Source organism: Sesamum indicum, linkage group LG4, assembly GCF_000512975.1.
Source record: "Sesamum indicum cultivar Zhongzhi No. 13 linkage group LG4, S_indicum_v1.0, whole genome shotgun sequence".
Lineage (NCBI taxonomy): Eukaryota > Viridiplantae > Streptophyta > Magnoliopsida > Lamiales > Pedaliaceae > Sesamum > Sesamum indicum.
Genome location: NC_026148.1, coordinates 5,504,710 through 5,531,823, shown reverse-complemented (window position 1 = coordinate 5,531,823; position 27,114 = coordinate 5,504,710). Strand labels below are relative to the sequence as shown.

General features: G+C 31.9%; 2 protein-coding genes, 1 long non-coding RNA gene and 1 other non-coding gene across 4 annotated transcripts in view; 2 read left to right on the top strand and 2 right to left on the bottom strand.

The window, feature by feature from the left end:
• LOC110011909 lies at positions 7,943-10,490 on the bottom strand. Its single transcript, XR_002286997.1, has 3 exons — positions 9,446-10,490; positions 9,167-9,300; positions 7,943-8,401 (listed from the first exon to the last, which is right to left on the bottom strand). It is a non-coding gene; the product is annotated as an uncharacterized LOC110011909 (long non-coding RNA).
• Positions 14,142-14,215, bottom strand: TRNAN-GUU. The gene has a single exon. It is a non-coding gene; the product is annotated as a tRNA-Asn (tRNA).
• LOC105160100 (pentatricopeptide repeat-containing protein At1g69290) lies at positions 14,280-16,801 on the top strand. The gene has a single exon (XM_011077366.2). The coding sequence runs from the start codon at positions 14,295-14,297 to the stop codon at positions 16,284-16,286; it is 1,992 nt and encodes a 663-aa protein (XP_011075668.1). The 5' UTR covers positions 14,280-14,294; the 3' UTR covers positions 16,287-16,801.
• LOC105160104 (probable inactive purple acid phosphatase 1) overlaps positions 23,702-27,114 on the top strand; it is a 4,633-nt gene continuing 1,220 nt past the window's right edge. Inside the window, 11 exon segments of the mRNA XM_020693441.1 lie at positions 23,702-23,975; positions 24,712-24,889; positions 24,972-25,063; positions 25,166-25,232; positions 25,341-25,463; positions 25,570-25,662; positions 25,809-25,938; positions 26,104-26,185; positions 26,445-26,577; positions 26,737-26,942; positions 27,028-27,114. The exon segment at positions 27,028-27,114 is cut by the window's right edge and continues 57 nt beyond it. Coding sequence (XP_020549100.1) covers positions 24,722-24,889; positions 24,972-25,063; positions 25,166-25,232; positions 25,341-25,463; positions 25,570-25,662; positions 25,809-25,938; positions 26,104-26,185; positions 26,445-26,577; positions 26,737-26,942; positions 27,028-27,114 — 1,181 coding nt within the window. The 5' untranslated portion in view covers positions 23,702-23,975; positions 24,712-24,721.

The following is a 27,114-nucleotide window of genomic DNA, read 5'->3' as shown; positions in this document are numbered from 1 at the left end:
GCTTATTTCGAGTTATTGGGAAGGATTTTGTTGCGTAGGTTAGTGATGTTAAGATACCCCAAGTTCCCGGAAGATGTGAGTGTAATGTAGGTGATAGTTTTTTACACATCACAGTTGAAAGTTATTGGATTCAGATTCAGCTCTTTTGTTATTTTGTTGGGTGGAGTTTTGTCTAAAGTTCAGAGATAGCATGTCAATTACAATTATACTTAATGTTGTTTGTTGTCTTCTGTCTCTTCCTAATAATTGTTTCACTAATGAGATCAAGAGAAGCCTTCACGTACCAAATACTGCTTTACTCTTCTTTTTGTCAATCTGGAGTCATGCAATAGCATTTTATTCATGCAAAGCAATAAGGTGGAGTTAATCATAATTTCTTAAATTCGCTACACAAAGAGGAACTGTATGGGATTACATTAAGATATTGAAACCGTTATGGTCTTCTTTATCACCAGAACCGGGATTGATGTTCTTGGATGATATGTTAAAAATGTTTGTGCTTTTTTTTGGAGTTCATATGCTAAAATCTTTCAATTGACAGTCTAGAGACTTCACGGGAATGGCAGTTTGAATGGGCTTTTTCAAAAATAGACTTCTATAACTCATACTGGCAGTGGTATGTGTGATGTTTTGAATAACTTTGTAGTCTCTGTTTCTAGCATAAAGGCAAAAGGCAACTTGCCTTGTGGCATGCATGGTATTTTTCTGCACATTGGCATGTGAATTGTTTCTGTTCATCAGCTTACACATTTGCTGCCCAACTTTTTGAATTTGTTCCATTTGTTGAACTTCTGTTGTTGCTCTCTATTCTTGAGCTTATGGTGCCTTAGTTACATATTCAACCAAATATAACCTTCTGAGATCCTGGGTAGTTACTGAAAAGAGTCCTAGAATGGAGGATGGTGAATGCTAGGTTGTTCTAAGAAGAGTATATTTTCCTCCTTTCCTCCATACATTATAAAACTCTTAAAAATATGAATATTTTCTACCTTTTTTACATCATGATTTTCTGATAGTTTCATTTTGATATATGGCCGATTAATTGAAATTACATGTAAACTTCGAAATCTTATTTTATAGAATGAATCTGCTTGTGTAGTAGACATTGTGCTCTTGATTTGACTATTTCATACTAAGCTTTAGCTATTATGGATTTGACCGTCTATAGATGTTGCAAGATGCATAATCATGATAGGACTTTTTTTATTATACATAATATCATTTGTCTCAGCTCAAGGTTAAGATAGCAAAACTGAGGACGCAATTTTTGGAGCTCCCAAAAGTATGCAACTTGTTTGATTTCTTCTTGTTGTGTCAATATGTGAATGGTTGCTTGCATGGAAAATTATTCTAATAGATTCATCTTGTGAGGTTCTTTTCAATTACAATAATTCAATCCTTTTAAATGCTTTTATATTCTGATAATTCTTCCATGATGAATTGGGGTTCTAGTGGAGCTGGGAGGGTTTTGAAGTTACCAATTTTGGTCATGGACTGTTCCACTTATAGTGTTTCCCTAAGTTTTTCATATTATTACTTTAAGAATCATGTGTTTGAAAAAGATAGAAAATTAGAATCCCAAAGAACAACTGAATATTATCTTGTTCACATGATTTGCTAACAGAGATGCTTCGGACGGATAGTTAACTAATTTGCTTTTGGTTGATGGTGGTTGTTCTCTCATTTTGTACTTGTGCCATTTCTTTAGCTACCATGTGTTTCTTGGTCAGTTCTTGGGATTAAGGATTGTTCTGTTTAAAGTTATTGACATGTAAGTCATTCTTGTTTTGTGGTATTCTTATTGGAATTATGAAGATACGTTTTCAACTATACTTCCCAGTGTTGGAAAATCAACACTTTTGACTATGTTGACGAGAACTCATTCAGAAGCCCTATCATATGAGTTCACCACACTGACTTGCATTCTGGGCATTGTTCAGTATAATGATGCTAAAATACAACCCCTTGATCTTCCTGGAATTATAAAAGGAAAGGCGAGTGGTAGCAAGGAAATGCTTTTGATAGTTCTAGATGCTTCCGAACTAAGTGGTAGTGCTATCAGTTTCTATTGGATGATTGAAGAAGTTCTGTTTGAATGTTTGAAACATTTTGCAAGTCACACCCAATCACTAGCTTCCTTACGTTTATATGTTAGTCCTTGTGACATGCCATGATTAACAAGGGAAGATCAATAATACATTATGTTCCTACAGAAGTATACTTAAGAACAACATTAGCATTCAATTTCATTGCCAATATCTTATGATTACTGTCTGTTGATGCCCTTTCAAAGTTTCAGTGTAATTTATGATGTCAGAAAAAGTTTTTGGACCCATTAGTTGTTTGTGTGGTTATATTAATCTGAATTGTTCTCTGTTCTGGCTCACTTAGATTGCCTCCGCTAATGTTGCCTTGATATTGAAGGAGAAAGCATTTAATATCTGCTTGAAGATAAGACAAAAGTTTCTTATATTTGGTATTGGCAGTAATCTGGTAAATTTTGTTTGTCTTTTATCTTCCAAATTTGGTAATTGACGTGTTATTAGGTTTTGTGCCAGTTTATATACACATAATTACTTTTATACAGTGCTTTTGTACAGTTATCTGCCTATTGGTTTTAGCATTAGGTAATTTCTAATATGCTATATTTTAATTAGTTATGTAGCTTTAATTCTAATATATTTCCATAGCTCAATAATCATGAAATTTCTAGCGTGAAGGGCATCGACAAATCTTAAGAAGGAAATTGGAAGTTGTACGTTGCGCTTAAATAACAAACCACCTTCGTTGCCTTTTGTTCTTTTGTCACTGTCACTTGGCCTTGTTAAAACATGAGTAAGGTTTGTAACCTTTCCTGATAAGAGTTTTGGGTTTGGATAAGAGAAATAATCCCACTTTGTTGAATGTTGAACTGAAATTGTTGCCTCTCTCACGGCATAGCTTTCGCAAAAAGATATGTTAGTATCCGCAAGAGCAGCCATGTCATCAGGGTATCAGATGTTTGGGCTAGCGATGGATCTAACCTTTATGCATAATACGCATGGACTATCTGCTTTAACCAATTAATTATCTACCTTATTGAGTGGAGAAACGTAGGGATTGAATGTAAGGTGATGAATGCTGAGTTGTTCCAAAAAGAGTATCTTTTCCTCCTTCCCCCATAGGCCATACATTGTAAAACTCTTAAAAATATAAGTCTTTTCTATCTTTGTTGCATTATGATTTTTCGGGATTTCCATTTTGCTAGATGCCTGATTACTTAAAAGTACATTTAAACTTGGCAATCTTATTTTGTAGAATAAATCTGCTTCTATGGAAGACAATGTGCTCTTGTTTGCTTGGACTTAGGTCGAAATTTCTCACTTTTACCACCTTCTGACAACAACATCGCAACCACGTGATAAGACTTGGTAGGCGATGAAAACAGTTGGTGAAGAACGGAACAAACCCTTCCAATGCCAGTCAACAGGGATTCACTTTACACGGTAAGAACATCTTTTTATAACTCTGTTTTATTCCTACTCCAAAATTGAGAAAGAAACAGAATTGGATTAATAAAAAATTGAATTATTCATTTATTTCTAATTGTTTATTAGCATTCATTTCTCCATTTTCCTTAAACCCTATTGAGGCAAAGCCAAGGAAGTTCATCCATTGGTTACATTATATTATTATACATTATTACTTGTTTTAAATTTTGTTTTGTATTTTTTAGAGGTACTTGTGATAATTTTTTATTGGCAAATATATAGAAATAAAATAGAAAAAAGATAAAAAAAAAAAAAAAAAACTGACATACAAACATATTTTGTTTTTGATGTAAGATGCTTCCTAGCAATCAATTTAATATCTTACAAATTATATTAAAAATAAAATTATTACACTTAGACCCCTATTGAGAATGCTAACTTATACTTTACCCCCAAAAAGTTTTTAAAATTAAACTTACACTCCACATCTCAGTTCACACATGACCTATTATACCCCTTTTCTTTAAAATTTGAACTAAAAACGCTAAATTATACTTTATCCCAAAGAATTTTTCGAAATTATACTTATACATTCTCCAAAATTCTCGGTTTACATATTACCATGGATGTAAACTCATAATATTAAATAAAGAATAAAATGAAATATATTTTTTGCTAATAACAATATTTTTCGTTCAAATCCTAACAAGAAATCAAGTGTAAAAATTGAATCTTTAAAGAGGGTGTAAGTATAATAAATAAAAAGTAACCAAAAAGAGAAAAAATCCCGATACAACACAGGCATTAAATTTAATTTAATTTTTAAATGATAAAAATGCCCTTAAGTAGCTATCAAAAAGTAGAAGAGGTGTCAAAGTACATATGGGAATGATACTATAACCCCACATATTTTTTCAATATTTATATCAATTTTTAATTGAATCTCCAAACAATTTTGAAATTAAAATGTTAAATTATTCAATTAATATATTAAAAAAAATTAGTTATTAAGTTATTTTAACTTTTTAAATATTTAAACTCATGATCTAGTAATTAATTTTAAAAATCCTCGTATATATTACTTTGACAATAACTCTATCTTTTGATAATTGCAGACGGACATTTGTATTATTGAAAATTAAAAAATTTGACAATTTAAAGGCTATTAGGAGTTGTTTTTTTTTTAAAAGGCAAAGGTGATTTGTGTAAATATAATTATTCTAAATGCAATTTAACAACTAATAAAGATAATACAATTATATAACATCCTAAAAGTTAAAACCACAAATAATTAAATCAACAAAAATTTAATTACATAAATAATGAAATTGGTAATGTATTAGTCAATATTGAAATTATGTTCAACGCAAAAATTAAACAAAAGAGAATATATTTATTTAAGAATAAATTTATAAAATGTTGAAAGGCTAATTGTTTTATTATCTAAAATAATTAAACACATAAATAAATAAATAAGTATTAAATACATTTTTTACATCAGATAATTTTGTATGTATATAAGTAAATAAACAATAATTTCAGCTCTTAAACTAGCAAAAAGACAAGAAAGTACAAAAACTGATATACAAATCAAACATATTTTGTTTTTGCACCTAAGATGCTTCCTAGCAATCAATTTAGTATCTTTACAAATTATATTAAAAATAAACTTAATTACATTTAAACCCCCTTTTGAAAATGCTAATTTATACTTTACCCTGAAAAAATCTTTAAAATTGGACTTACACTCCCCATCTCAGTTCACACATGACTCCTTTTTGTTAAAATTTGAACTAAAAATGCTAAATTATACTTTATCCTAAAGAATTTTTCAAAATTATACTTATATGCCCTCCAAAATTCTCGGTTAACACATTACCCCTGATATAAACTGATACTAACATTAAATAAAGGATAAAACGAAATATTTTTTTTGCTAACATTTTTCGTTCAAATACTAAGAAGAAGTAAAGTGTAAAAAGTGAATCTTCAAAGAGGGTGTAAGTATAATAAATAGAAAGTAATCGAAAAGAAAAAAAAATCCCTATGCAACACACACATTAAATTCTCTAAAAAATAAAACATATAATAAGAAATTCTCTAATGAAGTATGTTTCTCATGTTATCATAGACATAAAACAACAAGAAATATAATTAAAAGTTGAAAAATAGTGAAGACAATATAACAATAAATAACTAAATTTAACATCTTTATATAATAGTTAGGGAAAAGTATTATTTTAGTCCGTTAAGTATGCCTAATTTTAATTTAGTCCGATAACTATGTCCATTTCTGTTTAGGTCCAGTAACTTACGAAATTGCTTACTTTTAGTCCTCTAGCAGATTTTCGGACAATTTTACCCCTATGAGTGCATATGGACTAAAACTGCAACTGCCTTTCAAAAATTGCATAGGGGTAAAATTGTCCGAAAATCTGTCAGAGGACTAAAAACAAGCAATTTCGTAAGTTACTGACCTAAATAAAAATGGACATAGTTATCGGGCTAAAATTAAAATTAGGCATGCTTAACGGACTAAAATAATACTTTTCCCTAATAGTTACTATTGATATATAATTAGACACAAATATTCTAGTCAATTTATTCTTTTCTTAAAAAATGATTGATAATTAATATATCAATAGATTTCAAAGTGCATATTATTCATAAATAAAAAGATAAAAGAATAACAAAAGAAATACAATAAATGTGCAATTAGAAGTCATCCACAAACAACAGTCAAAATCCTGCATACAACACAGAAGAGTTATGTGACATCATTGATGAAATCGATCCACATATTAGATAAAAACAGTCACTTTCACCTCCATAATAAATTGTACTATTAATATGAATAACATAAGATATGAGTTCTCTTGTGCAGATGCATTCCTGAATGAGATGATGCGAGTAATCACACTTCACTTGACAATTCAAAAGTATAAGTTATTTTCAATTGCTTTGATGGATGTGTATGAGTTCTTTCTTTTTAGCTTCATTGGCAAGTGGGAGTTCTCTTTGCTGAATTATGTTGATGTTCGACACATTACGTCCGAAAAATCTCATCGATAGCTTACCCGGTTCCCTTGGCCCAATAGGGATTGGGCAAGGGATATTGATTGGGGGACGAAAAAATGGAGAGGGAAGCACATCATCAATGTTGCCTACCGTGCATTACTTGGCTCGTGCATTTATCATATATGCAAGGAGCGGAATATGAGAAGATTCGAACATGAGGAGAGACTGCCTTTGATATTGGCTAGGTTAATTGTAGAGGATATTCGGCACCAAATAATTAGCATTGAGTTAGCTAGTTCTGTGAGTACACGTGCATTATACAGACAATGGCGTATTCCTTGGCCTATTGAGGATAGTGCCTAGATGAGAGCGTTGTGGTACTATAATTTTACACATTTATGAAGATTACATTTTTCCAAAAAAAAAAATCTCATCGAAAACCAACATCCACAATTAACATAGGATCTTCCACTATACATCATTCTTTCATATAATACCCCATTGGTGAAATTTCTAACTACATCCTTTGTAATTTATTTACAAAAGTTAAATTTTTTTTACTAATTATGTTAAACATATTCTAATATAATTAACAAAATCTTTGAACAGAAAGTAAGTGAAAAGGATGGGAAAAATACTTTTGAAAATAAAATTAGTCTATAAAGTCGGTCATACAAAACGAATTAGCAGTTATAGTTTCTCTCAACTATCTATAGATAATTTAAGAAGTTAATAGTAACTCCACCTCAGTGTTTTGGATGAAAAAAAAGAAGTTAATAACCTGACTCCCAATTGACAAAAAGAAGAGTAAAGTAGGATTTGATACCTAAAGACTTCTCTTGATCCCATTAGTAAAATAATTACACTGAACAAAAATAAAGAGACAGAAGACAACAAGAAACATTTATCACCTATCCTACACTCCCATCTTCTAGGAAATTAGGGTAAACCTTTCACATATAAGGATATATAAGCATGCCTAGTTATTGATTATATATGTGAAAAATATCCACTTACTCACCTACTCCACGAGGCGCAGGCAATATCATATTTCATAAACATGTTGAAGGCACGTACATTCACAAACTTGTATAGATTTTCATTTATGTATCACCTAACACTAAAAAAGCAACAACAACAAGATAAAACTGCAATTAAGAGATCTGTGCAGAGAGAAGTAGAAACATGCTGACGCTAATAATAAAAAGCATAAAGGAGCCATCAATAAAATGAAAGGTTTACCCCTATTCTACTACTCGATCCAGCACTGAGTAATGAACAATATTCTGATGAATAAAAATTACATAGTCTATAACTATATTGTACATAAATATTGTGAATGATAACCTAGTACTCCTTTTAATAATAAAATCGTGCATGAACCACAAACATAAAATATTAAGGCTAAAAATTTCATAAATAACAAAACCTACTAAAGGATAAATATTATAATATCACCAATAAAACATTATCAATCTTTTTTTATTAGAAGTGCCTCTTCGAAATACAAATAAAATTTAAAACAAGTAAATACAATAATGTAACAATGGGTTGAACTTCCTCTGCTCAATAGGCTTTAAGCAAAACCAAAATGAATGGTAAGAAAATAATACATTAAATTAAATTTTCAATTTGTTGATTAATCCAATTCAGATGAGAAAGAGAGATAACAGAACATTCTCACCGTGTAAAGTGAATCCTTGTTGACTGGCACTGGAAGGTTGTGTTCCCTCCTTCATTCAGCAACAGTTTTCATTCCCTGGCAAGCTATGATGTTCTCAATGTGTAAAGTGAATCCTTGTGGACTGGAGCCCCAAGGTTTGCTTCCCCCTTCATTGAGCAACTATTTCATTCCCTGCCAAGTCTTATCAGCAACTGTTTTCACTGGAAGGTTTTGTTCCCTCCTACAACAACTGTATTCATCAAATTTTACCACGTGGTCACAATGCTGTTGTCAAAGGGTTGTAAAAGTGAGGAACTTCGACCTAAGTCCAAGCATGCAAGAGCACACTATCTACCGGACAAGCAGATTTAGTCTACAAAATAAGATTGCTAAGTTTACACGTAATTTTAATTAATAAGGCATCTACAAGAATGAAACTATCGAAAAATTATAATGTGAAAAAGATAGAAAAGACTCATACTTTTAAGAGTTTTACAATGCATGGGAGGAAGGAGGAAAAGATACTCTTTCTGGAACATTCTAGCATTCATGACATTATCTTCTCACAAAGTGAATCCTTGTTGACTACTACTAAAAGGTTCTATTCCCTCTTCCGTTCAGCAACTGGTTTCATTCCCTGTGAAGTCTTAAGGACAATATTACCTAAATATAACTTTCGTAGATCTGACTCAAAAGAGTCCAAACTCAAAACTCTTATCAGGCAAGGTTACAAACCTTACTCATGTTTTAAACAAGTACCAGGAGAAAGTGACATGTAAAATGTTACAAACATTCTAACAGGACTTCTTCAATCATCCAATAGAAACTGACAACACTACCACTTACTTTGGAAGCATCCAAAACCATCAACACAAGATGTGTTGATTTGGCGACTGCAATAACCTAAAACCATACTCAAGAAGCTCCTTTAAGGCATATAATATCCTCCAAATGTCAAGTCAGTTTCACCAAGCATCACATCTAGTTTATCATCTATTATAGTCAAAACCTTTACCTTGGTACCACGCCCCTTTCCTTCAGATGCACCTTTTATAACTCCAGGAAGATCAAGGAGCTGTATTTTAGCATCATTGTAGTGAAGAATGCCCAGAATGCAAGTTAGCGTGGTGAACTCATATGATGGGGCTTCTGAATCAGAATACAAAAGCACTTAAAAGGATTGAATTATTATAATTGAAAAGAATCTTGGAAGATGAATCTATTAGAATAACTTTCTGTGCAAGCAACCATTCACATATTGACACAACAAGAAGAAATGAAAGAAGTTGCATACTTTTGGGGGCTCCAACAATTGCGTCCTCAGTTTTGCTATCTTAACCTTGAGCTGACCCAAATGATATTATGTATAATCAAACAAGTCATTATCATGATTATGCATCTTGCAGCATCGTATACACGGTCAAATCCATCATACCTAAAGTTTAGTATGCAATAGTCAAATCAAGAGCACAGTGTCTACCACACAAGCAGATTTATTCTGTAAAATATGATTTCTACATTTACATGTAATTTTAATTAATAAGACATATATCAAAATGAAACTATTGAAAAGTCATGATGTCAAAAAGATAGAAAACATTCATATTTTTAAGACGAGACATACGAGATGGAATAGTCATCCCAAGTAGAAAAACAACACATGCATCACCCTGTGCACCGAAGGGACCCCCCCGAGGCCTCTTTTGCGGCGGAGAAGGACCGACCACCTAAGTTGTGCGGAGAGGGCTAGAGTGGTCGTTCCTGTAGAGACTCTAGGGAGCCGCAGGCACAGAGCTTCCCACCTACAGTTGGGCTAACTCTTGCTCACCTTTCTATTATTCTCTTATGGTCGCCTTCCTCGCAAGCATGGCGTCGATCTCAAGCTTCTTGCTTGAAAACAAGGGATAGATTAATAAAGCGAAAGGCAAAATCCAAGCAAAACCTAACACATTTAAGCGAAATATATGAAAGGCATATTGAAATAATTTAAACATCGCATGACAATTCCAAGTAAATACTAGATGAAAAATAGTGCGTAATGTCAATCATGTGGCTAAATAGCCCCATTGCCATAAAACTATGGCGAAGTTTTCCCAACTCTTTATGATGCGTGTCTTGATGGGCGAACTGCTCCATTTCGAGACCAACCCCCGACCATCGTCTCTAACATAAAAAAATCTTTCCTTCCAAGGATCCTTAGAGGAAACAAACACTACAAAAAATGGGGGGATTTGTAACGGCTTTTTTGGAACGGCCAAATGGTTGTTCCAATACACACGGTCTTTGTAACGGCTTTATAACGGAGTGGACTTGCTGACATTATTGAGAGGATAATGAAAGTAATTTTTTTGTAACGGCCAAAAATCATTATAAAAATCGTTACAAATTTTATGTGTGCTTAAAACCATACAATTTGTAGGTTGTTACTGTTTTGCTATGGTTTTTCTAACGATTATCTATTTTTATAATGAATATTTGATCAAATAATCAGTCATTACAATGGCAATGGCAAAAATCGTTGCAGAGTATACGAAAAGATAGTGTTACAAGAACCATCACATTAGGAACTATTTTTTTTATAAGAGCCGTTATAAAATAACGACTACACTTTCTAGCGGATAGTTTTCAACGGCTATCTTGGGCGTTTCAAAAGCCGTTAAAAGCCGTTACAAAACAACTTGTATATATATATATATATATGCATTTTATTTCATTTGTTGTAAAAATTCTTATACTAACTACACACACTCTCAACATTTTGATTTTCGTGCATATATATTTGATTAGCTTGTATATTATTACTCGAATTTTGGACCATCAACTAGTGTTGATCATCAGTTAAGTTGATTGACTAGGTAACAAAGACTAATTTAATACTTTATTGTGTTTAATTAAATTAATTGTAGTTTACTTATTTTAGTTTTATAATTTTTTATTAATCTTATATCATGTTAATTAAATGTATTATCCTAAATAGTGTACATAGCACTGTAATATTTATAAATATGTAGGTCGTCAAATTAGAAAATTAATTGGATATATATATATATATATATATTTAGGTGTGAATACAGTGATATATATATCATCACGTTACGAGAATTGAGGAGATGGATGTATAATGAGAACCTCCGAGAGAGGGCAGGTCTGATTTTGGAGTTTGAAAATGGGCTTAAAACTTTCATAAAATGGGCAAATGGTCAGCATGGACATAAGGATGAAACAAAATTAGGTGCCCTTGCCGAAAATGCAAAAACACAAAGTTGAGAACACCCGACGATGTCAATTATCACCTTTGTATGTGAGGGTTTCTGTCATATCATAATTGGACTTCTTATGGCGAGGATAGGGTACAGGAGTACTTTGACTGTCCTTCTATTACCTGAGGAGCAAAACCCAGCTGCCCATGTGGAGGATAATTATTCACATTGGGGTGATCAACAACATATGGATTGGGCCAGCGGATGATTTTTGATGCAGTTGGGCCGTGTTATTTTTCTTCTTCACACGATGTTGTGCCTGATGATGGTATGAGGTCCTGCTCTGTTGATGTCGGTCCTTCTTCATATTATTTTGTCAATGGCGCCTATGATTATGAGTTAGGGTTGGTAGACTATTTTTACAATGTAGCGCATACTGCCAACCAACTATTGGGGAACGGTTGCACACAATCTCAATTGACAATTGTTGCTGAGTTGGTGGATATCAAAGTGGATGGCCATATTTTTTAGCGATCATATGATCAATCTTAACTGACTTTTTCTTGGCAGATTGCTTACTCTCGAACATAATATTTACAAGAGTGGGGGCAATATAATGTGTATGTGAGTAATAAATATTAATTTATAAGAGTAAAGAAGTAATTTTTATATATATAAGCCACGCACTAAGTACGTACATTCTACCACACTACACAATTTTCAGCATCACTATAAATATTCAAAATATTATTTTTTATACCAAATTTACTGTTCATTAATTTGACCATTCAATACACCTTCCCTTTAAAAATTCTCTATCTGAGAACTAATTTCACCTTATGATTATTATTTCGAGGGTAAAATTTCCATATCATCCGTTAACCAAAACCACATCAATAACAATATTATTTTACATATCGTTGCAATTAAAAGATAAAACATTGATTTTTTCTTCTAAAAAATGAATTGATATTATCCATTTAAAAGATGTAATAGAAATAAATGCCATTCATCTTCTCTAAATATTTTATCATATAACCTACAGAAGTCCGGCTCATACATAAATATATATATATATATATATAATTATCATATTCCAAAATACAAAAAATAAAATTTTTTATGTGCATCTAATTTTCGATTTTTTTAATCAAATATAAAGATGGCTTCTTCGTTTTAAATTGCAAATGAAGATCTAAATATTTATCAGATAAAAAGATTAAATAAAATTCACTACTATATAAAATATTAAATAAAAATAAAAAGATAACTACTATATAAAATTAATAGTTCACATCGAGATGAATAATTATAAAGGGAAGGGATAATTACACTCTCCTCTCCTAATGTTTGATGTAATTATACGTAAACTTGAGGTTTGCTTTCATGTAACAAATAAGTCTCTTCGTTAGTCAAAATTCACTGAATTTGTTAATATTAATAAGAAAACTGAACGAAAATTAATATTTACCCTCAAATAACTTATTACTGACTTATTGCAGGTCAAATAATTTTTCTCGGAGTAAACTACCCTTATAATGGTAAAGACATACCTCATCACATGTATTAAACCATGAACATGTATGAGGATAATTTGATCAAAAAAATATTTATTTGACATGCAATAAGTTAATAATAAGTCAATTGAGGCTAAATATAATTTTTTTTTTTTGTTAATATCATAAATTTCGGTGAATTTTGATTAATGGAGGGACTTATTTGTTAGACGGAAGCAAATTTCAAGAATACTAAATAATTTTTCAAATATAGGAGATCGAAATGTAATTACACTAAATTTTAGAGAAGGGGAATGTAATTATCCTAAAGCAAATGCAAATGTCAATCAAGCATTTTTATGTGTATAGTATTGTGCCTATGCAAAGGACCAATACACATAATATGGTTTAAGAATGGCGCGGAACAAAATAATGTATTGATGAAAAAATTAGAAGCACAAATATTTTTAGTGTGTAAATATTATGAATAATTAAAAATATTTAAAAATTTGCATAATTTATTTACTATTATTTGTTATTTTTTGCAATCTATTATTGTAAAAATAAAATATTAAATAATTTATTGAATTTTTCTATGAGATTCTAAATGAATTTAATATATATTTCTCAGAAAATATTTATGCTTCACACGCTATGAGTGTGCATTTTACTAGTTTTATATAAAAGTATAATAAATTAAAAATTATATGTATATTGAATATCAGATTTATTTATAAAATATCTAAATTTAATTAATTTAACAATCAAGTAATCATAATAATTATTTTAATTAGATTTAGGATTTTTTTTAAATTCGGTTAATTGGGTTAAAAACACATGGAACCGAAATTCGTTCGATTTTCTAGTTGAGTATTCGTTACATTATTTTGACATATTGAATTTTTTATTTGATTTTATTAAACAGACACCCGTACTGCAAATTTTTATAATTTATTGGTAGAATTATAAATGATAATTAGTTTTTTCTTTCAACTTTTACATTTTGGTTTCTTTCAATTTTTATTATTGTTTAACTCTTTTTTACAATTTATTTATAGTACAAAATTAGAAACTATTAAAACAACCATATAATCGAATGTCCAAAACCCCTTAAAGTGCACAAAAATCAATACAAATTAAAATAATTACATTAAAATAAAATTCATCTTATTATAAAATAGAAGAAGTTTAATAATAAAACAATCAATTAATTTAAAGGGGAAAAAAATAAAAACAATAAGGAAAAAAATACTATGTTAAATAGGAAAAACAATTATAAAGGAAAATTAGTTATCGCTAGAAGGAGGGCTTGAACCTCCGACCTTGTGGTTAACAGCCACACGCTCTAACCAACTGAGCTATTCCAGCTTTGGTTGTAGGGTTCTTTTATTTTCATATATATCGGTTACGAGATCATAAGCTATAACTACTCGCCGCTCCGGCGTCGATGGCGAGAGGAGAGTGGGGAAGAGAAATGCAGAAGAGAGCTCTGTTCTTGCTTTCAAGACGATCTTTTTCATCAGAACCAGAAATTCCGACCCTTTACTCGTTCCTGCAACCTTCAATTTTTTCACTCAAAAGAACCACTCAGCCACAAGAAGCAATTACACCGAATCCCCATCAAAAGCCCACTTCGAATTCCTTTTCCGAAGCCCAAAAATCCAATCTTGAAGCCACCCTTGAGGAGTCCCTTTGCACGAACAGCACCGATGAGGCGTGGAAGTCGTTCAAGACGCTCACCAGCTGCTCATCTCTCCCCAGTAAGCCCCTCACCAACTCTTTAATTACTCACTTGTCGTCGCTTCCTGACACTCACAATCTCAAGAGAGCATTTGCATCAGTTGTTTTCGTGTTGGAAAAGAATCCGTCTTTGTTAGAATATCAAAGCGTGAAGACCCTTTTGGATTCCATGAGGATTGCAGACACTGCCGCCCCTGCTTTTGCATTGGTGAAAAGCATGTTCAAGAATAGGTTTTTCATGCCTTTTGGTATGTGGGGCGGTGTTCTTGTTGACATATGTAGGAAAAATGGGAGCTTTGCTGCTTTTTTGGGTGTTTTCCATGAGTGTTGTAGGATTGCTTTTGATGAGAAGGTGGACTATATGAAGCCTGATTTGGCTGCTTGTAATGCTGCCTTGGAGCATTACTGTCGTGAGGTTGAATCAGTTGTTGATGCTGAGAAAGTGGTTGAAACTATGTCGGTTTTGGGCGTTAGGCCTGATGAAAATAGTTTCGGATTGCTTGCGTATTTGTATGCAGTTAAGGGGCTAAATGAGAAGGTGATTGAGTTAGAGGGTTTGATAGGTAGGCTTGGTGTTTCTGATAAGCAGAAGTTTATTCATAATTTGATTTGTGGATATGTGAAGTCCGGTAATTTTCAATCGGTTTCTGCTACTATTTTACGTGTTTTGGAAGAAGCGGAAGGACGAGGTTGTAGTCAGGAAACTTGCAATGAAGTGGTAAAAGGATTCGTACACAATGAGAATTATAAGAGTTTAGCGAATTTGATCATTGAGTCTCAGAAGCTTGAACCTACATCCGTTGTGGTAGAGAGATCTTTTGGTTATGGTGTTATCACTGCTTGTATTAGTCTTGGTTTACTAGACAAGGCGCACATAATCCTTGATGAGATGAATGCTCAAGGGGCTTGTGTTGGACTAGGTGTTTATGTGCCAATTCTGAAGGCTTATTGCAAAGAGCAAAGAACAGCTGAAGCTGCACAATTGGTTACAGAAATTTGTAGTTTGGGACTTCGGTTGGATGTTGGTAGCTATGATGCTCTAATAGAATCATCTATGTCTTGCCAAGATTTTCAGTCAGCATTTTCTCTGTTCCGTGACATGAGAGAAGCAAGAATTCAAGAGTTGAAAGGAAGTTACTTGACGATTATGACGGGTCTAACAGAGCATCATCGGCCTGAGCTGATGGCCGCCTTTTTGGATGAGGTTGTTGAGGATCCTAGGATTGAAGTTGGGACTCATGATTGGAATTCAATCATTCACGCTTTCTGTAAGGCTGGGAGGTTGGAGGATGCAAGGAGGACTCTCAGGAGGATGATTTTCCTTCAGTTTGAACCAAACGAGCAGACATATCTATCACTCATTAATGGCTATGTGGTGGTAGAAAAATACTTTAGTGTCTTAATGCTGTGGAATGAGGTGAAGAGGAAGATCTCTGCCGAAGGCGACAAAAGGTTCAAATTAGACCATAGCTTGGTCGACGCTTTTCTATATGCTTTGGTCAAGGGTGGTTTCTTTGACGCTGTTATGCAAGTTGTGGAGAAATCTCAGGAAATGAAAATATTTGTCGATAAGTGGAGGTACAAGCAAGCATTCATGGAGAAGCATAAGAAGCTGAAAGTGTCAACTTTGAGAAAGAGAAACTTCAGAAAAATGGAAGCATTGATTGCCTTCAAGAACTGGGCTGGTTTGAGTTCTTGATGATTGTTACATCTACCTTTGCTGATTTTATTTATTCAATTACACATTAGTTCATCGCTCGACAGCCAGATGAATTCAGGGCTCTCTTCAAACAAATTTTCACATTGGATCAGTGATATTTACCACTGAAAGCAGGTAACAGTAACAAAGCTAAGCCTTCAAGAACTACGGTAAATGTTCGTTCAGAGAATTACTGTAGATTCAAGTCCATATACTAACCAGCACGTCCGACGAAACAAGCTAGGATTTTAACAACCCTTTCATCGAGGTCGTTTTCTTGCTCTTACTGTAGTGCAAATCTCACGAGATATCTGGTACTGAAAAACTACATTCGAATTCGATGAACAATGAGTAGCTTTCCCTTTCTCGATTTACTGTTGCAATTTTGTTGCTATTAGGAGGAGTCAAGTTTCTGATGTATGAAAGTCACTTTCGTACACGGAAACATTGATACTAAAGCTTCATCTCTTGTCTGTTTCCAGACCAGTAAACACCTGTACTTGATGTTGCCATAATGTGAACCTACTGAAGATATGGGCAGCTAAGCTACACTTCCACTCAAAAATGATCGCTCAAAGCTCGTTTGAACTCCATTCATTGAATATGAAAAATCGAGTTTTAAGTACATTTTTTCCCACTAGATTGGAAGTTTTACTCGGGCTCGACGACTCTATTAGTAAAAAGAACGATAGATTATGTGTAGAAAGTTCAAACTAGTAAAAAGAACGACAGATTATGTGTAGAAAATTCAAACTACTTGAGTTCGACTCGATGAAATTTTATTCACAACTGCATTTCAAATATAAATTTATTGAAACTGTAATATATACCCAAATAAATTTAAAAATTATAATAAATTGGAATCCACTTGATTTATTTGGATAGGTGGTCCAAACTGGATAGGACAATTGCATGTGTTATGATTTGCAGCTTTGGTTGAAGTCAATCTTTATGACCTTTTTCTGGAAAACTGCAAGCCGATGCCCATGCTGCTCCCAAGTCCTAGTTGGTTGGCTTAAAAGATAAGAATGATTAGAGTTGGGGGCATATATATATATATATATATATGGGGTTAATTATACGTAGACTTTTTTAAAAATGTAAAATTACGCTTTTAAACAAATTTTGAATTATATTTATGCCCTGTGTAAGAATTTTCCGTTTACATCTTACTTCATTCCCTTAAAGTTTGGATTAAGACTAGCAAAAAAGAATTATATAAATTTTTAATTTTTGTCCCTTATTTAATATTTTTATGTATATGTTTGTATTTATAAAGGGATTATATAAAATTTATATATGGAGTGAGGTTAACATTATTACACTTTTTTTCTTATGAATACAAAATTATTACATGACAATGTTAAATGATGGGTAAAATTAAAAATTTGTGATATTTTTGCCAACGCCAATATTTTTCATTTAAATCACAAGGAAAAAGGGTCAGATATAAACACTACAGTTTTAGAGAAGGTCTAAATATAATTAACCATATATATATATATATAAATAGTCACACAAATGTTTTCATTTCATATTGAGGATGAAATTAATCATATTAATTGCAAAATCAAAAAAATTGAATCAATTCCAATAAGTATGATTTTAAGATTTCAAATACTACTCAAAGATAAGAATCCACCTTTTGGATTCAAGTTGTTATCACCGGACAACTCCTTGTTGGTATATAGAATTGCACGTAGTTTCTCAGATTTGGTGTAATAATACTTAAATCTTATATAATTTAAAAAAAATTATATCTAGTATCTCTAATTTTTATTTCTGCCTAATAAATAGATCAATCTATTAGTAAAAAATCACAAAATTTGCTGATACTAGAAAAAATAAATAAATGAAAATCCATAGTCATCCCCTAATTGACTTATTAGTTATTAATAATTTATTGCAGGTCAGAGAAATTTACACCTCTTATAAGAATATTTTGGTTAAAAAAATTATCTGGCCTTCAATATGTTAGTAATAAATTAATCAGGTGTTAAATATGAATTTTTATTTTATTTATTTATTTATTTTTGCTAATATTAGCAAATTCGGTGAATTTTAATTAATGATGTAACCTATTTGTTAAACAAAAACAAACATCATGAATATTAGATATAATTTCTTAAATTATAACAAAATTACATATAATTACATTAAATCTTACAAGAAGTTGGTATAATTGTTGTCGGTTTTCATTTTAGGCAATGTTCCCTAATTGTGATAAAAAAAAAAAAAGAAAGAAAGAATAGAGAACATTCTTAAACTAGTAATTGATTCAAACTCTATGAAGGAACTATTTATTTTTCAAATAGTATGAAAGTGTATGTCCGGTGCTATGAACGGATGTGATTTAAGTATAACTAAATCATATTTTACAAGAACTTTGAATTATGTGAAAATTAATCAAGATTTTTTTTAAATTAGTCCATAGTAATATATTTTTTTAATTACAATCCATCAATTTTAATTAAACTTAAAGAAGTTTAAGATCATTAAAATAAGAATGAGTGAGGGCCCTGTTCCAAATGGCACCCTTAAAATTCCTGGAGCCCGGTGGTATGTCGTCTATTTTTTTTAAAAAATTTGGCGTATAGTTGGTAGAAACGTCACTGTTTGTGTGTTGAATCTATTGCATTCTTATGTAATACCGCTGGGCTTGAACTTACTCATTTAGTCCTTATTCCTACGTGTAAACACCCGAGTTTCTTACACAATTTCGACCGATTAATTATGCAATGCGGTCTATAAAATTGCTTCAAAAGCCATCGCCTAACCGATTGAACGTTTTCTTAGATAGGATTATTTCTACCACCGCATCAGCTTTTGTGCCTAGCCGGCTTATTTCTGATAACACTTTATGTGCTTTTGATTTTAATCACTTTCTTAACACCAAAACCCGAGGTGAATAGGCTTGGATGGCGCTTAAGCTTGATGTTAGCAAGGCGTATGATAAAGTTGAATGGTCCTTTTTAAAACAGATGATGTCTAAGCTAGGTTTTCCGTCCCCTTTCATTCGCCTTGTTATGCTTTGTGTATCCTCTGTCTCGTATTCCTTTATGATCAATGGCAAACAATTTGGCTCTCTTGTCCGAAAGAGGGGACTCCATCAGGGGTCCCTTTCTCACATTGGTTTGTTTTATTGTGTACAAAATCTTTTAGTTCCCTCTTAGAGTATGTTGAACGGAAAGGTCGTCTTAGGGGCACAGCGGTCTACCAGGAAGCTCCACCCATATCTCATCTTCTCGTCGTCAATGATACGCTAATATTCAACTAAGCTTCCCCCGAAAACTCTCCTGCTATTTGCCACGTGTTGGAGATTTAGAGGTGCCTCGGGCCAAGAAATAAATTTCTCGAAATTTTCGATGGCTTTTACCAAAAACACGGGAGGATTTTTGTCAATATATGATTGGTAAAAATTATGGAGAGAATATTGCTAAGTCTTTGTATCTATCCGATTTGTTATGAAAAATAATTTAGGTTATATACAACAAACTTAAGGAATAATTATACTCTTCTCCCTTGATGTATAGTGTAATTATACGTAGATCTCTTATAGTTTGAAATATTATATCTAGTATTCCTAAGGTTTGCTTCTATATAACAAATAAGTCTCTCTATTAGTCAAAATTAATATTTATTAATGAGAATATAACCACAAAAATTAATGCTTATATATAGATAACAATACACTCATGGTGCACAGTAGGATGGGTTGACTCAGGACGGGCACGAACTAGCAGGAAAAACCCAGCCCAGGAACAACCACTACTACTGTTCATGATCGATCCTCGGACTAGAAATAGGCCCGAATTGGATCCATTTATAAACCCAGACCCAACCTATGAACTGGCCTGGATCAGGTCTGAGTGTGTCTATTTTATTTTTATTGTTTGTGAAATAGAGGTTTTATTTTGAATAATTACTTAATTTATGGTTGTATTATAAAATACATAAATAATAAATTAAATCACACAAAAAATCATAATTAAAAAAAAATAATGGTTAAGATGATATAGTGAACTTAAATAATAATTTGACAAACGAGCTTACAATAATAAACTTAGATGTAATAAATTTAAAAAAGATTTAAAATAAACTTTGGAAAAAATAAACAAAAAGTATTCATGAATTAAAGTACTGAAAATTTGGAAGTAGAGCAATAAAGATAATAAGTTTTAGAGTTTGAAAAGTATAAAAAACTACTAAAATAATTAGGTGGGAGAATAAAATAAAACTTATATGCCATGCATTTTTTTTATAAAAAAAAATGGCTCAACAAGCCCGACTCTAAACTTGGTGGTCTTAGGTCACTGAGCTGGTCCCAAATTTCAGTATTTGATCTTAAGTCACTGAGCTAGACTGGTCCCAGACGGACCTCGACCAACACAGCCTATACAACTTGTCCCACTGCGTATCATGGAATTACACGTATATGGATACTAATTATAATTTACTAAACCTATCAATTAATTTAATTATACAATAAATAGTATTATGTAATTAAATAACAAATATGAAAAAAATGTATGAGTCAATGATTATAATTAACACAAAATCATATATTTAATGAATTTATAAAACAAAAATTGATAATAAAAAAATTAAAAATCAATGATAATAACTAATAATTTCTTGTCTATGTATATATGTGTGTGTGTGTGTGTGTGTTTGTAAATAAAATATACACCTAACATAATAAAGAGACATTAATAAAGATTTATCAAATTTAAATTTTGAACAAATAAGGAAAGAGTAAAATATCTTATGATTTTGTTAGAAATTACGTCTTTCTTCTTTATTAAGCATTGTTATTTATCATAAATATTTTAATAATGTATAAATTTTGAAAACTAAATACTGAAAGTTTGAAAAATTATAAAGGTGAGTTTGAAAATTAAGGAAAATAATCTTTAATATTCTCCGTAAATATGAAACAATCGATTACCATAATTTGAAACAGTTAAAAAAATTAAAATTCTAAAAAATTAGCATTATGTGGAAATTGAAAAATTAAATAATATGATTAAAATTAATAGGAGATTAACTTTAAAAACTATAAGAATTATTTTTATATTCAAAAATCAAATTTTGGTACCACTATATAAATAATGTAAAAAAATAAAAGTTTAAATATTTTTATTATTTTCATGTGAAAGTAATTTTGAATCAATGATTTCAAAATTATTAATTTTTTTATTTATTCATGTATTTGATTACATAATTAAATAGTTTTGCATTACAAGAAAATAAAAAGAAATAAACAGTACCCACTGATATTAAAAATATATGGTTACATTGGTGGATTTTCAATTAAAAATCATTTTAACATAAAATTTATTTAGAAATTAAAAATGAAAGTAATCATTATCATAAATATATATGGGTGTTTGGAATATATATGTTATAGTAAATTAAGAAAATTATTAATATTACCATTAATATTTACCTACTAAATGTGTATTTTTACAATTAAAAAATATTTTAAATTTTTAGGAATTTACTATTTGGTCAAATTAAAGGATTTAGGCAAAAGACCCTCTTCAAATATATATATTAAGAAAGGAAAAAAAATGCAATTTAGCCCTCTATCATATGATAAATGTGCAAATTACCCCGTATAAAAAAAATTAGCAATTTACCCTTTTATATTTTTTAAAATACAGCAATTTATCCCCGTAAGGAATGTAAATTGCTTTATTTTAAAAAATACAGAGAAAAAATTGCTATTTTTTTTTTTTATATAAAAGAGTAATTTGCTTATTTACAATATCATATATGGGTAAATTGCATTAAATCCTATTAAGAAATCATAGATAGTAGATAGATAATACATAAGAGATAACGGATATGGATGTCTACTACATATTAATTTATTATTATTTTTAATTTAATAGTTGATTTGAAAATAAAAAAATATATAATTAATTTTTAAATCTGATTATCTCTAAAGATAAAAACAAAAATCAAATATAGTGTTTGGTTTTATTTTTGGCTCATCTTTGAGATTGGTCAAAATATGGACAATGTTTGCCTTGATTTGTTTTGGAAGTTTTGGTGGTCTTTTGAGATATTTTGAAACAGTGCCTCATTTGTTTTTTGTCAAAATAAGTTTATACTAATTATAGGCCTTACAACTAAAAAAATTATATACATACTCAGACATATATATAAATATATATAAAAGAGACATGATTTGACAATAAACAATAGTTTTTGTCTCTCACTAAACAACATCAAACATACCATACTTATTTTATATTATTTTCAAAAATAAATCCAAACATACATATTATTTTTGTCACATACTTATTTATCTTTATTTTTTTTCTCTCTATCTCCGCAGAACGTACCAAAACAAGTTAAAAATAAAACCCAACGTATTGAAAAATTCTACCAAATAAAGTATTGATTCAAGTTTGTTTTTTTTCCCCCCTCTGATGGGACCAGTTGCGCATCTCAATGATTCACAATTAAAAAATAGCCAAAGAACTAATAAATAAATCACAAGTTGGTGAATTATTGAAAAGCATTATTTCATTGAAGTAGCTGCAAAGCAACTCAAAATTAATTTAAATCAAATTTGTTCAATATTAAGTAATATTTGATATATTATTCAATCCATTTAAATTTAATATAAAATTATTTAATATATTTACAATTTAAAAATTTGATTTAATATATTAATAATTCAAATCAAATTAAAAATAAACTATTTAATTTACACTACCAGTACAGATTGTAACTATATATATTATGAAAAATAGTATGAAGTCAATGAAGAACACCAGCCACAATACGGCCATGTGGTGGACTGTGTACTGAGTTACGCAGCCGTGTTATCCGTCTTTTGTTCCGCTATTTAGAGATTTGCCCTCGATGTTGTATTTGTACAATTTATTTTAGAGATAATTATACTTTCCTTTTTTGAGATTTGATGTAATTACACGTAAATTTTATGAGATTTTGGAAAATTATACATTGCATATCTGAGGTTTGCTTTCGTATAACAAAAAAGTCCCTCTATTGGTCAAAATTTACTGAATCTACTTATATTAACAAAATAAATTTACCTCAATTGACTTATTACTGATTTATTGCATGTTAAATAAATCTTTTTATGATCAACTAAAGGTGAAAATATACCTCCTCACATGCATTAACATGTGAAGATATATGAGCGTTATTTGGTCATAAAAAAATTACCTCACCTGCAATTAATAAAATGACTTATTTGTTAGATGAAAGTAAAATATGAAAGTATTAAATATAATTTTTCAAATTATAAGGAATCGAAACGTAATTATATCAAATTTTAAGAAATAAGAGTATCTTAAATAAACAGTAAAATTTTGGGGGAAGAAAGGGACAAGAAAGGGTGATGTGAACCGGCAAACATGTAATAAGTACTTGAAATTGTGGGAATGTGCCTATCAATATTCCTAGCAACAAAAAGCTGCGGAATGTGCCACTGAAGATTCCATTAGTTGATTTGACTTAGCAAGAAAACTGATTCTTAATCGCCACTCCCGCAGCAATTCTTGCTCAAGCTGTTACTCAATCGATTACTCACCACAAATATCATCAAGAACTGACATAAACGAAAGAGAGCAGAATCAGTACAACGTTAGATTTTGGTCAACTCTTAGTTTTCTATCCCAAGAGCCTAAAGGGTTCTGTCTATTTCAGGTAAGTTCAAACTTCTGCAGTTTATTTGGACATTTTTTCTTGATTCATGGTTGCTATGTTGTAAAGTTTACTTTTTTATGTGTATTTGTTGAGTTTCACTGCCTGCGTGTGTGGTGGAGATCCCTCTTGCTGTGTTTATCTTCACTGCTTCTATTACAAGACTGGAAAACAGTCTGTAATTTGGATTTGATATTTAGGTTCGAAAGAGACATCATGATGTCCGAGGTGGTAATATTTTGTGGTGAACTTTTGATGTCCACTTGCAGATGTTTGTTACACACACCAGCACCTACCACACCTTTCTTTATTCAACAGAATGCCATGTTTGTGGTGATAAGTTTGAACTTTTGATGGCCACTTGCAGTTTTTTATTTCACCAGCACTCATCACACCTTTCTTTTATTCAATAGAATGTATTTATAATTATTCGTCCGTCCTCGTGGAATGATTTTGATCAGAAGTGTTACTTAAGCATGTGTATATGTGAATGATTCTCGAGTTCCTATATATGGAATGTGGATCCGTTTTCGTGCGTCCCTGGCCATTTTAACGACAGACGATTAAGACGTAGTGGATATTGAATTGGTGGGAATGTAGGCCGATGAAAAATTCCATCTGTTTTGTTCATTTGTCGTTTGTACGATGTCCGACTTATGGTCTTATTACAAGATATTGTTTGGACGGTAAGTAGTATGTTTTTACTGACTCCGGTTGGCATTGATTCCTGATCTTGTAGATCTCGTGCAATGAAAGTTTTCCTGATCCTACTGGTGGTTTTGTGGGCTGCCGTGACTCTTGAAGAGGTGAGGTCACACGGGGTTCAACCTCTTTCGCTGATTGCCATCGAGAAGGCCGTTATTGCTCTAGATAATAATGCTTATATCAAAGCCACTCCATCACTTCTTGGAGTCAATGTAAGGTTCTAGTTTGTTGAACACTGCCATGAAACTGAATTTTAGATGGTTCATTGTTGACTTACGTTACTGTTTTCAACAGGAGGAGAACAAGGAATGGATTACTGTAGAATACAGCAGCTCAAGCCCGTCAATTGATGACTGGATCGGAGTATTCTCTCCTGCTAACATCAGGTAAAAACAGAGCATTTCAAGAATTCACCCTCTATAGGTTTGTTAATTAGCTCGAAATGTGATACAACAGAGTTGACCTTATTTAAGGAATTCATACCTCAGCTCATCCACCTGCCCCCCGGAAAATCCACGAGTAGGCCCACCGTATTTGTGCACAGCACCTATAAAGGTTTCGTCCATCTATAGTTTCCGATGATTTTATTACATCAATAACTTCTAAACATGCTATTTCCAAATCAAAAAAGAGGCTGATATATGTAATCCAATCTCCCTGCAGTATCAGTTTGCAAATTTCAGCAATCCGAAGTACAGAGACACAGGCAAAGGATCTTTGAAGCTTCAGTTGATTAACCAGAGATCAGACTACTCGGTTGCTTTGTTTTCTGGTGGTGTCTCAAATGTACTATCCTGTTCTAGAATTGCACCTCAGTTTTTACATTTGGAAGATGATTTCTTGGATGCCAATATCGTGTTGACTGTTTTTTTCTTTAATTATTTTGCAACAGCCGAAGCTGGTGGCTGTGTCGAATACAGTTGCCTTTGTTAACCCAAAGGCACCTCTATACCCTCGTTTAGCACAGGGAAAGACATGGAATGAAGTGAGTTTAAATCTCCACAGCTAAAATTTCTTCAAATTGCACCGGCACCTCATTGTGTTTTATGTGAAAATTTTCTAGATGTTTTCACTACCGGTTCAGATAAACAAGTTGAGCAAATGACTAATTTCAAGTGGTGTGTTACTCAGATGACTGTAACATGGACTAGCGGTTATGATATAGATGAAGCAGAGCCTTTCGTCGAATGGGGTCGGAAAGGAGAAGAACCGAAACGTTCTTTAGCGGTTACCCTCACTATTGATCGAAACAGCATGTGCGGTGTGTTAGCTTCTCCTGTCTGGTTTTAACTTCAAGCAATAAACTGATTTGAATTTCTTCCTTTTCCATATCTATTTTTTTTTTTTAAATTATGGTTGGAGAAATAAGTGGTTATCTATGTGAAGTTTTATGATATATGCCCAACACAAGCCTACGATTTTGCAGGTGCCCCAGCAAGAACTGTCGGATGGCGTGATCCTGGATTCATTCATACTGGTTTTCTCAAGGAGCTATGGCCTAACTCAGTGTATGTTCCATTCCGGAGGATGATCTTTAGATCATTTAGTTAGCCCTTCCCCACCTATCTATTTAAGTGTCTTATTGCATATATCGACGTCCAAGAAATGAAGTTGAACTGCTGATAGATCATCAATATTCTCCTAGATTATAACATATCTCTTAGAATATCTTGTGAATTCATATCTATAAGAAATATAACTGAATAATCCTGCAGAGAAACTTATGAGTTTCTAAAATTTCAAAGACCCTTTTTATTGATTTTTCAGGTACACCTACAAATTGGGCCATAAATTGCTCAACGGTACGTACATTTGGAGTCGTGTTTACCAGTTCAAAGCATCTCCATATCCGGGTCAAAACTCCTTACAACGTGTTATCATTTTTGGCGACATGGGAAAGGTTTGTTTCTTTCTAGAATATGAACTCATGTAGTGTTCTATATCATCAAAGTGCCATCGGTTTACAAGCATGTTATAGTGCAACTTGATTTCCAGCTATTTAAAAGCTCAATTACATAATTATTTGAGAAGTGTTTCTGCTCTCGCTTTATTGTTGCAGGATGAAGCTGATGGTTCGAACGAGTATAATAACTTTCAACGAGGCTCCCTCAACACTACCAAGCAGCTCATTGACGACTTGAAGAATTATGATATAGTCTTTCACATTGGTGATATCTGTTATGCTAATGGATATCTGTCGCAATGGGATCAGTTTACTTCCCAAATTGAGCCAATTGCTTCAAGAGTACCGTACATGATCGCCAGGTGTGTTATAGATTCTTATGGAGCTTGTTAGCATGCACTTGGTTATCGTGTTGCTTTTGTCCGACACTGGTGGTCATCTCTGCAGTGGCAACCATGAGCGTGACTGGCCTGGAACAGGTTCGTTTTACGGCAACATGGATTCAGGTGGAGAATGTGGAGTCTTGGCTGAAAC